Source organism: Anguilla anguilla, chromosome 18, assembly GCF_013347855.1.
Source record: "Anguilla anguilla isolate fAngAng1 chromosome 18, fAngAng1.pri, whole genome shotgun sequence".
In the NCBI taxonomy this organism is placed as follows: domain Eukaryota; kingdom Metazoa; phylum Chordata; class Actinopteri; order Anguilliformes; family Anguillidae; genus Anguilla; species Anguilla anguilla.
Window position 1 is genome coordinate 960,260 of NC_049218.1, and position 11,771 is coordinate 972,030.

Below are 11,771 nucleotides of genomic sequence, written 5' to 3' on the forward strand. Positions count from 1 at the left end.
TAATGAGCTCTAACAGAAAAAATTCCATATAAACAATACAATTATGGTTTTGAATGCCGAGTAACAATAACCAACAGATCAGCCCTTTCCTTAGATAAATTTAACTGGCATTTCAGAAGGCAGATATTAAATGTATATTAAATTGAACATTGATACTGCAATGTTGCTGTAGCTCGCTAGTTTGAGATCAGTGGCTTGTGAGCTGTACTTGTGAGTCATATTTTAACACTTATTTTAATATAATGCAACTAGAAATGATATTTTTGGCGAATCAACTTATTCTGTGCTTCTATGACAGTTTGCTGCATGCTACCTGCAGGATGCATGTGAATAAATATCTCTTGCACTCTGAAGAGGACAAGGACAATAATAATTATAAACTTTAATTGTATAGCACCTTTAACATAGCTACAAAGCACTTTACAGATCAGCATATTTGGTTACAAAAGCATGCCATTTCCCCAAATGAGGACGTAGGCCGAAGGAATTGGCTCCTATTTCCTTTGTTGCGCATTCAAATGCCCATAAAACCAGCTTCACTCTCCATACACCAGCCCTGTCATATACTTAACCCGACTCGACTATAGATGCTACTGAAATCTGAAACCAGTCCTGTGTATCCCACAAAACATCTTACTGACCAAACCATACAATGTACAATGTAGAAACTTCCTTTATAATGGCCAGTTATCTATGGGACCGTCCCAGTAGTGTGAAGGGTGTCCCAGTATGTGACCCGGGTGTTCTGCAGCCCTGCCACTCACACTCACAGTGGGAGCAGCGGCAGCAGGTAAGAGCGCTGCCCGTTCCGCTCACTTCTGCGCTGGCACCAGGTGATGGATGCTGCCGTCCGGGTCCTCCAGGGTCCGCTCCATCACCACCAGCAGCTTCACTCCGTCCACCAGCATCTGCACCAGCTCCACCTCCGTGAAGCCGATGGTGTGTGCGTTGGAGACCCTGAAGACCCCGCTGGAGCCTGGGGAAGCAGCAGGGCCGTTCTGAGAGCCGGGCGACTCAGAGATTTATGAGCAAGAGAAGGCAGCCGGAGCTACAGCATAACTCTACAGTACCACTCATAACTGCCCCGCTTATTCATTTGGATTATAGAATCATTTTTTATTCCCTGAAGGAAGACCACATTGTAAATTTTAATGCACTAGCATTAAATGTAAATGATGAAACCATACATTCCTGAAGCAGCTGATATTCTTAAAAGCAGATTATGTCGGTATAAATTATTAAACAAGTTAACCACTGGCTGTTCCCATCAGACGTGATCTGAATAATGATAAAAATCATTTTATCCTTTAGACACCAGGAAGGTACTGTCAATTTTATAAGGCATCTAGTTCCAAATTTATGGTTCCACATTTTGAGATTATAGAGGTAGCTAAATTCTGAAGGACCTGCAGGACTGGAGGTAATGTATTTTAAATATGCATGTGACTCAGGTCTATTTCCAAGTTTTTGCCTGATAAGTGCAGCTCTGTCAGTGGCCTTGCTTAAGCTGTTCCAGTTTAAATGGCCTGCAGTACCGGCAGGTTCCATGTGGAGGCGCAGTCTCTGCAGGATGTCAGCCAGTCGTGTGTGGAGTGGCAGGTGCTTCAGCTTCAGGTGAACACTGGCACGCAGCCCCGTGCCCACCTGCGCGGGTGAGCTCACCACCCAGCCCAGGTGATGCTTCCATACAAACGAGTGCCTCATCTTCCTGTACAGCGCCTCCAGCTGGAGACCAGAGGAAACACAGGTTAAAAAATTAAATAAATACAGTGAAGCGCCCTGTGGCAATATTGTATGCTACATTGTTGAATAGTCATTTTCCGTCCACAAGCACACACACAGCAAACCACAGGCATGTGAAACAGCAGTCCTTGAGGTCTGCAGCACTATAAATAGATCTCAAGGCTAAACCTTTATAATTATCACAGCCTGACAGGTATGTCACACTTTTTATACATGTACCCATAGCCTGACTAAATACACCACACTCTGTATACACGTACCACAGTCTAATACCCCACACTCTGTATACACTGTGGCGTGGATCGGGGCATGCCCCCGCAGTGCCCCTCCCAGCCGGATGGTCATCAGCTCAAACCTACCACTAGGCTCGCAGTTCAGGACCCAGGACAGCACCACTCTGCAAAGCCCAGCCATAGGACCCTGGAGAGCGGCAACCGGGAAATTCCCCAACTCCCTCATTGGCATTCATCACACCTGAAGTCAATGAGGCCACACAGCTGCCGCTACTCCAGGGAAACGAGCTGGGAGCTTAAGAGGAGGCCTTTGTCTCCCTTGAGCAGAGGGGGTTTTCGGGCGAGAACAGAGCGGCGAAATATCTGTTTGTAAATTTGCCCTTGTTTTGCAGAGCCAGCGGAGACACGGGACCACATCCCTCTTCGCGCTTCAAAGAGGGATCCCCTAAGCTGTCTCCGGGTCATCACTACTTTAATTTCAGTTATTTTACTTTACTTTAATTTAATTTAAAGAAGGAACTTTTGTTGTTGAGTACGGCTTTGATTTGCGTGCTTAATTTGGTTTGATTAAAGAGCCCTGTTGGGCTATTTTTCCCCAAACCTCCGGTCTGTGTATTTCTGTGCCGCCCCGCCTGCACCGTCACACCCAGTACGGTGCCACAGTGGTGGAGAATGCGGGCATAGGCACGGAGTAATAGCAGACTGCAGCTAACTATCCCGAGCTCGAGTATTACACTCGTTCTCGCGGTAGAGTTAAAAAAAAAAAAAAAAAAAAAAAAAAAAAAAAGAAAAAAAAAAAAAAAAAAAAAAAAAAAAAAAAATTTTTTTTTGGTTTGTTTGTTTCTTCCCCCCCCCCTCTTTCATTAGTCTTGTGTTCCCCAATTTAGCTGCGACATGGAGGACCTCTTACGGGCGCTCGTGGAGGCTAACCTGGGACAACAACATGCTGCCCAGGTCATGGCTGAACAGGTCATCCGGCTCACCGAGGTGGTCCAGGCCCACAGCGCATCGGCCGTACCGCTCCCGGGTAGCAGGACGAAGGCTAAGGATGTCCTGACAAAAATGACTGAAGCCGACGACGTGGAGGCCTACCTCCACACCTTTGAGCGGGTGGCCGAGCGCGAGTTATGGGATCCCCGGGAGATGGCAGACACCCTTGCTCCCTTCCTCACCGGCGAGGCCCAACAAGCATACCAAGACCTGGGCGCAGCAGAAGCCCGGGACTACCACAGGCTGAAGAGGGAGATACTAGCCAGAGCCGGTGTATCCCCCACATCCGCTGGACAACAGGTCACCACCTGGGCCTACCAACCGGGGGTCAACGCGCGCAGCCAGATGGCGTCACTCCGGAGGCTGGTTACCCGTTGGCTCCAACCTGAACGCCTGTCCGTGGAGCAGATCCTCGACCGGGTCGCCATGGATCGGTACCTCCGGGCATTACCGCATGAGGCAAAGAAGCTGGCCGGACAGCATTCACCACAGAGCCCTGAGGACCTGGTGGAGCTGGTGGAGCGAGTCGAAGCCACGCAAGAGATGCTGAAGGCAGGACCGACCGAGCGCTCCCTCTTCCGTCCCCAGACTGGAGGTGACCGGAAGCCGACCCCACCGGACTCGGCCCAGGCCCGAGGGAAAATACCCACCCTGCTGCCCACCTCTGGAAAGTCGCCCTCAGATGTGTCCATGCCCACCGACCCGGCCCCCATTCCAGCTCGCTTGCCCCATGGACGGAGTTGCTTGGCGGCGGAGCAATTCGACGCCCTGTACCAGGCTGCCAGAATTGTCCAGAGGGGGGGCAGAAGAGCCCGAAGGAAGGGAACCGGGTCATGGCCCCGACGAGCCAAACCTCGTGTCCATCCATCAGGCCAACCCTATTCTGCCTGGCTGGGAGAACGGGTTGGAGTAAGCGAGGTGGCAGAAGAAGCTGATGGGGAAGGTGAGCTCGTACCCCCCTTAACGATGTCCAATCTCCCTCCCCAGGCACAGCGTAAAGGACAGTTTGGCACCGCGCAGGTCCAGGATGACCGGTTGCGCCACTGCTGGAGCCAGGTGCGGGTCCTTGAAGGGGTAAAGAGGGGAGAAGGACCCCTAGAAGCAAATTACTTCTCGGTGCAACACGGGCTGCTATACTACAACACCACGAGACGAGGAGAAGTCCGGGAGCTGTTGGTCTTACCCCGCCAGTACGTGGCCACCGTCCTACAGCTGGCCCACACACACATCCTGGGAGCTCACCTGGGCATGCAGAAGACCCTAGAGCGGGTGGCAGACCGCTTCCACTGGCCAGGAATGCGCAGAGCGGTGGAGGATTACTGCCGCAGTTGCGAGGTGTGCCAACGCACCTCCCCGGTAAGGCCACCACCCGCCCCTCTAATCCCTCTCCCCATTATAGAGACCCCCTTCGAGAGGATCGGCCTGGACCTGGTCGGACCCCTGCCCAAGTCAGCCCGAGGACACAATTACATCCTGGTCATCCTGGACTATGCCACCCGCTATCCGGAAGCCGTGCCCCTCCGCGTCGCCACCTCCAAGGCCATTGCTCGCGAGCTGGTGCACCTCGTCAGCCGGGTCGGCATACCAAAAGAAATTCTTACGGACCAGGGCACTCCATTCATGTCCAAGATAATGGCGGACACATGTCACCTGCTGCGAGTAAAACATCTCCGTACGTCAGTCTATCACCCGCAAACGGATGGGCTGGTCGAGCGGTTCAACCAGACGTTGAAGCGGATGCTCCGGAAGATCGTCGCTGCTGACGGCAAGGACTGGGACCAGGTCCTGCCGTATGTGCTCTTCGCCATTCGGGAGGTGCCCCAGGCTTCCACTGGCTTCTCCCCTTTTGAGCTACTGTATGGGCGGCGGCCGAGAGGACTCCTGGACCTCGCCAAAGAAGCCTGGGAGGAACAGCCATCACCGCACCGGAGCCTGGTCGAACACGTAGAGGAGATGCGCTCCCGCATATCAAGTGTCATGCCAGTGGTGCGAGAGCACATGGTGGAAGCACAACGCGCCCAGCAGCGGACATATAACCGGCCCGCCCAACCCCGAGAGTTCCGGCCAGGTGACCGTGTCCTTCTACTCGTACCCACCCCTGAAAATAAGTTTCTAGCCACCTGGCAGGGACCCTACACAGTCAAAGAGCGAGTGGGACCAGTGAACTACCGCGTAGACCAGCCCGGACGCCGGAAACCGCAGCAGGTGTACCATGTGAATCTGCTCAAGAGGTGGGTAGAGGGTCCTGCAGCAGCAACGGCGGCGATGTTCACCACCGAAGAAACAACCCCTGCGCCCCGGGAGACGGTGCGATATGGTGCTGACCTGAGCCCCCGCCAGGTCCAAGAGTTGAGAGAACTGGTTGACCAAAACCGTGATGTGTTCTCCCCTCTCCCAGGTCGTACCACCTTAACGGAGCACCATATCCGTACGCCAGAGCGCACCGTGGTGAACATACGCCCGTATAGGATCCCAGAAGCACGGAAAGCGGCCGTCGTGGAGGAGATTGAGAGGATGAGAGCAATGGGAGTCATTGAGGAGGCCTGCAGCCCGTGGTCGAGCCCCATAGTCCTCGTGCCTAAACCCGATGGCTCCCTGCGCTTCTGTAACGACTTCAGACGTCTCAACGCTGTGTCCGACTTTGACGCGTACCCCATGCCCCGGGCGGATGAGTTACTCGAGCGACTGGGTGAGTCTCGCTTTATTACAACCCTGGACCTAACCAAAGGTTATTGGCAGGTCCCCCTCACCCAGTCGGCCAAGGAGAAGACTGCCTTCACCAGCCCGGTGGGCCAGTTCCAGTATCGGGTCCTGCCGTTCGGGCTCCATGGGGCACCAGCAACGTTCCAGCGCTTGATGGACGTCGTACTCCGGCCACACCAGCGCTATGCAGCAGCCTACTTGGACGATGTGGTAATCCACTCCCGCACCTGGGCTGTCCACCTGATTCATGTCCAGGCTGTTTTGGGGGCGCTGCGACAAGCTGGCCTCACCGCCAATCCCGCCAAGTGCTGCATAGCGCAAAACGAGGCACAGTATCTGGGCTACACCATCGGTCGGGGCCTGCTCAAGCCCCAAGATAAGAAGGTGCAGGCTGTGAAGGACTGGCCCCGGCCCGCCACCAAGACCCAGGTACGTGCCTTCCTGGGGTTGGCCGGGTACTACAGGCGTTTTATCCCTCATTTCTCCTCCACAGCCGCTCCCTTATCTGACCTCACACGAAAAGGGTCACCAGAGAAACTGCTGTGGGGCCCCGAGCAGGAGAGGGCGTTCCAGGACCTGAAGGCCGCCCTGTGCTCGGACCCGGTCCTCCATACCCCGGACTTCGACCGGCCCTTCCTGGTCCAAACGGATGCGTCGGAGACGGGGGTGGGCGCGGTTCTGTCCCAGGTACACGGCGAGGAGGAGCACCCCGTGTTATTTCTGAGCCGTAAGCTCCGCCCGAGTGAATCCCGGTATGCTGCTGTGGAGCGCGAGGCCCTTGCCATTAAATGGGCCCTCTCCGCACTCCAGTACTACCTGCTCGGGCGGAAGTTCACTCTGGTTACAGATCACGCGCCCCTCCAGTGGATGGCCCGGGAGAAGAACACCAATGCCAGGGTGACCCGCTGGTTCCTGGCACTCCAGCCCTTCGACTTTGAGGTGGTCCACCGGCCCGGGAGGCTCCATGGGAACGCTGACGCCCTGTCCCGCCTGCACACACTCTGGGTGGCCGCGGCAAGCACTGGTGGCGGTTCGCTTAGGGGGGAGGGATGTGGCGTGGATCGGGGCATGCCCCCGCAGTGCCCCTCCCAGCCGGATGGTCATCAGCTCAAACCTACCACTAGGCTCGCAGTTCAGGACCCAGGACAGCACCACTCTGCAAAGCCCAGCCACAGGACCCTGGAGAGCGGCAACCGGGAAATTCCCCAACTCCCTCATTGGCATTCATCACACCTGAAGTCAATGAGGCCACACAGCTGCCGCTACTCCAGGGAAACGAGCTGGGAGCTTAAGAGGAGGCCTTTGTCTCCCTTGAGCAGAGGGGGTTTTCGGGCGAGAACAGAGCGGCGAAATATCTGTTTGTAAATTTGCCCTTGTTTTGCAGAGCCAGCGGAGACACGGGACCACATCCCTCTTCGCGCTTCAAAGAGGGATCCCCTAAGCTGTCTCCGGGTCATCACTACTTTAATTTCAGTTATTTTACTTTACTTTAATTTAATTTAAAGAAGGAACTTTTGTTGTTGAGTACGGCTTTGATTTGCGTGCTTAATTTGGTTTGATTAAAGAGCCCTGTTGGGCTATTTTTCCCCAAACCTCCGGTCTGTGTATTTCTGTGCCGCCCCGCCTGCACCGTCACACCCAGTACGGTGCCACAACACGTACCCACAATCTAACTAGCAAAGCTAACCTGAGGTCATGGAAACGGAAGCTGAAGGTTTTTTCTGAAGGGCTATTTGTCTGATAACTACAGAACTCGGTGCTGTGGGAGAAATGTGTGCTTCAAGCAGACACCACACTGAGCTTGCCTTTTGTAAGTAGACACAGACGCACTGAAAGGCCTCCTTTATGTTGGAGTCTGCCCTCGCTGTGACCAACTGCAGATGGTCCTCAATGTTAATCCACACTGCCAGGTTTCCCTCTTTACTGAGCCTGCAGAACACACCCCTTACAGTTACACTGGCTTCAGACGGACTTTATGGGCAAGACCTGAACAAAGATCACTGATACGAGTTTAAAGAACCGTCACTAAGAGCAATGATGGTGTCCCATGTGATAACTTTCATATGTCCAGAGCAGGGTTGCCCAACCCTGTTCCTGGAGGTCTACCGTCCTGTAGGTTTTCACTCCAACCCCAACAAAGCACACCTCCTTCAAGGTTAAATCTAAGAACCATATAATAAAGGAGACCCCTGGACTCGATGCGATGTGTGTACTGGGTCAGACTGACCATACTGCCCGGCTATCTGGCCAGTCCCTGGCCACCCCAGTCTTCATCCTCAGGTCCGTGGCCGTCTCCATGGTGATTCCCTCTCCCAGCATGCCCTGCTCCAGCTCTCCCAGAGAATACAACTTACCCGGGAACTCTTCAGCCATCTGGCCGAAGACTAAAATGACAAGAACACTTCATAAAATAAGAATGGGGGGGAGAGAACTGAAGTACTCCACTGTAAAAGGCAGCACAGAACCAGTCCACAGTGATGATATCCGAACCCACAGCAGACATGGGCAACGGGGTACGTCTCTCTCTAGGCCTCAGCCACAGGCCTTTTAAAGAGCCCAGTAATTAGACAATTGGTATCAGCTGCTCTGATTGGCCGTGAGCCACAGCTGCTACCTTGCCTGTGAGTGGGCCTGACACTGTCCATGGTGCTGCCACTCACCCAGCTCACAAAACATCGGTACTGAAGGGACAGCACCAGATACAGGAGGAGAGGGAGAGAGAGAGAGAGAGAGAGAGAGAGAGCTGCCCCGTGATCCCTGTTAATATATAATATAAATATTTTCAAGCTTTCACATTGGTGCTCTTTTCTAGAAAAGGCCAATAGAACATTTTAAACAGAATTTAGACAAGAAAAAACAGTTTTGTAAGGATGTCTGTACTATGGCACTTACTGTTATGTTGTGGGTTTATATCCTGACTACTAGTATTAGTTGTGACATCAGTGACTTGGCATCAACACCTCTGCTCTTTCCTTAAGCCTTTATGTATATCCTTTCGTAATTTTATCGGTAACAGAGCTTTGTCTCGAGTGCTGGATGTGATGCAGTACCTTTCTTGGCCACCGTGTGGAGCTTTCTGCGCTCCCCTCTGCAGCAGTGCGTGGGAAATGAGAAGCCATCTACGCACCGGCTGACTCGCACCTCGCAGGCCACCGCGTACTCGCTGTCGAAGTCGTCTCCGCCCTCAAACCACAATTAAACGAACGCGTAAATAAAAACGCTCCCGCCAAACAGCGCATAGACAAGTTTCACAGGCCGTTAAAATACAGACCTTCGTGTTACCATGACACCGATAGCATAAGATACTGATTTCATAAACATTTTAAAATTATAAATACAGTTGTGTCTTATCTGCCAGGACCTGGATGTCAATCAGGGCTGTCACATCAATTTGTCACACTACCCTACTCTTCCCTCACTAACCTTTGAGTTATCATCTGTTGTTCATGATAATGGCCATAATAGTTTACAAGAAGGTCTTTTAATACCCTGGTTATTGATGACAAAAACACGTTACAGGGAAAACATTTTACAAAATACTACTTTTTAAAATTGAAAGTCACTTGTAGTGTAGATTTCAGCACAATAGAATGTATGCTTTTTGAGATTAAGACCAGAAACACATCATCTGGTTTTAGAAACAAATGGAACATCAGGAAAACTACTTGAAGCAAGGCGCTCTTTTTCACCTTCAGGTTGTCATAGTTGAAGTCGCTCTCTTGGTTGCCAGGCATCTTGTAGCCGTGGTAGGCCTCGATGACTCGGTCAAAGAATTTGCAGAAGAGGATGTAGGACTGGGCATCTCCGGCTACACAGCCCACAGAGAGAGGTCCTGCTGCCTGGCCTAGAGAACAGCAGTTACACACACACGTCACACACGTCACACACACACCTGTCACCTCACACACCTTACAACACAGAATGTCATCACTTCAGTTTGCAGTTTTCACTCAGTTCATACTAATATTACTTATATATCACTTTTATTAACCTACAGGTTGGATTAGGTCCTGCTGAGAAAAGAAAACAATTTGAACATGTGACTAGGATAAATGCTTGATTGGATGCACCTTGACGTTCTTGTCTGTTGGTCCATACTGGTGATGTCACTGCCTTATCTGGCTGATCTGGCTAATTTCATGCTGGTCATTCAATAGGAGAAGTGAAAGGATCACATGAGGCAAATTCACATTCTTCCTTACAGCATGTGTCTATGCTGGTCTTGCTGTAAAATGAAAGCGTAACTTGGCGGGATGGCACACCTGCCATCCCAATTCCCCGCTGCTGAATGAACAGCGGCTCTGCTGTCTGCCAGTGTGATTGGACGTCTCATGCCCGCCTAACTGTCTAAGAGAGTGGCAGAAAGGCCAGGCTCTGAGCGGCTTTAGCGCGGGATTAACGGTTCTGTCCCGCGTGCCGACCAGGAACACACTCCGCCACTCCGCCATGTGTGGGATTCCATCCTCACTGAGTCTGATCGAGACACACCAAACACTGCGAGAGCTACAGGAGCTTATTTCATAGGGTGGTGGTGAATAAACAAGAACACGAGGACAGACACCTGAGCAGACCTCTGAAAGCACACAAGTTACCTGCCCTCTGAGCTCACCTGGGTCCTCCAGCCCGGGCCGAATGACGTCATCGAAGATGACGCCGCTGTCGGTGGCCCTGTGGTACTGCCACTTGTACATGTCGAGCGTGAGGACGGCGGCCATGACGGTCTTATTCCTGCTCAGATTGGGGAACTCCTCCTCCGGGGACCCCCGGTTCAGCTTCAACAACGTCATCGGGTCCAGGGGCGCCAGACTCTGCCAGCAGGAGAGCAGGGTTGGGGGGGGGGGGGGGTGTTGAAGGAATTCCTCCAATCAATGTATATGCCTTCCCGAACATTTACATTTACATCATTTTGTAGATGCTGTTATGTAGAATGATTCACAAAAGTGCTTTGATATACAGTACAAGATAGCTTTGCATCCACACAAGTAAAAACTCACAAGGCAAATACTGCTGTCCACATAAATTGTGTTTTAAAAACTAAATGTACCTGGATAGTAGTTATCAAGGGTAAGGGAAGGGTTTGGGAAGTTAGGGGTCACTTTGAGGGTAAGTACAGGTTAGGAAGGTGCTTAGTTCAGATGTTCTCTGAAGAAACACGTCTTCAGTCCGCGGTGGAAGATGACAAGTGTCTCCACTGTTCTGGCAATGATAGGGAGGTTCTACATCTCAGGCGCCAGGACAAAACTCACAGACCTAAACGCTCCTGTTTTACCATATGGACATTTCTGGAAAGGGCATTTTTTGATATTGGTACCATTGGCAATGCCAGTGGAATGGAATATGCATGGATCTACAGTTACACTGGCTTCTGCACATTCTCGCCTTCCTTCTTGTGTTCCCCTCGGAGTGGGAGGGGGCGGGGTGTTTTGAAGGGGTCCCCACCAGTACCAGCACACGAGCGCTATGCTCTGAACCATAGCGTTCGCGCTCCGGCCCCCGCGGCTCGAGCCCACCTGCTCCCTATTTAACTGCGGTAAGCCCTGCGCGCGTGCCGCCAAAAAGTCAAGGTCGTAAAGTGTTAGAGGTACAGTAGCAGTGACCGGCAGAGTTCCTCTGTAGCAGACGATCAACTCGTAGCTCAGTCTACACATCGCAGCTCAGGCTCGCGGTTATTAGCGTAAACAATTTGTTTTGTTAACGGGTTAAAAATAAATGAATACGTCAAAGTAATACCTCTAAAATAGGCCTGTACCTCACTTCCTTAGCGTACTCCAACGGAGCTGAAAAGAGAGGTATAAATTAAGTGGATCGTTCTTTTTTTAAGAGTGACATACAGCGAAATGTCCGCTCGCTGGTCCAGGTTAGCGCTGCGCTAACAGCATGCAGGTCTGAGCACCGGCGCACTCACGCTTTATCTTCCACATCTTCAGCCGAGGAACTGGAGCCCGGAATCACGGCAGGAAAGCGGCGGGTTTGTACGGTGACGACTCGTGTCTGTGCTCAACAGGATTTTTATAGCCCCCTTATTAGTGCTCTCGTCAGGGGAGCCCCCCCCCCCCCCCCCCCCCCCCCCCCGAAACATGCTCCTGTACAGAGTGGCCAGAT

General features: G+C 52.1%; 1 protein-coding gene across 1 annotated transcript; it reads right to left on the reverse strand.

Annotated features, from left to right (window-relative positions):
• Positions 1–761: 761 nt before the first annotated feature.
• zgc:172076 (uncharacterized protein LOC563955 homolog) lies at positions 762–11,670 on the reverse strand. Its single transcript, XM_035401189.1, has 9 exons — positions 11,575–11,670; positions 11,400–11,446; positions 10,279–10,477; positions 9,359–9,513; positions 8,720–8,852; positions 7,897–8,053; positions 7,475–7,598; positions 1,536–1,725; positions 762–976 (listed from the first exon to the last, which is right to left on the reverse strand). Exons 1-9 carry the CDS (start codon positions 11,588–11,590, stop codon positions 813–815), a joined length of 1,185 nt encoding a protein of 394 aa, XP_035257080.1. The 5' UTR covers positions 11,591–11,670; the 3' UTR covers positions 762–812.
• Between the last annotated feature and the right edge of the window lie 101 nt (positions 11,671–11,771).

What these genes read in the sequence shown, in the direction of transcription:
- zgc:172076 (XM_035401189.1), bottom strand. An exon ending in GGTACAGGCCTATTTTAGAG is followed by an intron (nt 10,478 to 11,399) that starts GTATTACTTTGA and finishes TCCTGCTGGCAG; the next exon opens with AGTCTGGCGCCCCTGGACCC. An exon ending in TCAACTATGACAACCTGAAG is followed by an intron (nt 8,853 to 9,358) that starts GTGAAAAAGAGC and finishes TTGTGGTTTGAG; the next exon opens with GGCGGAGACGACTTCGACAG.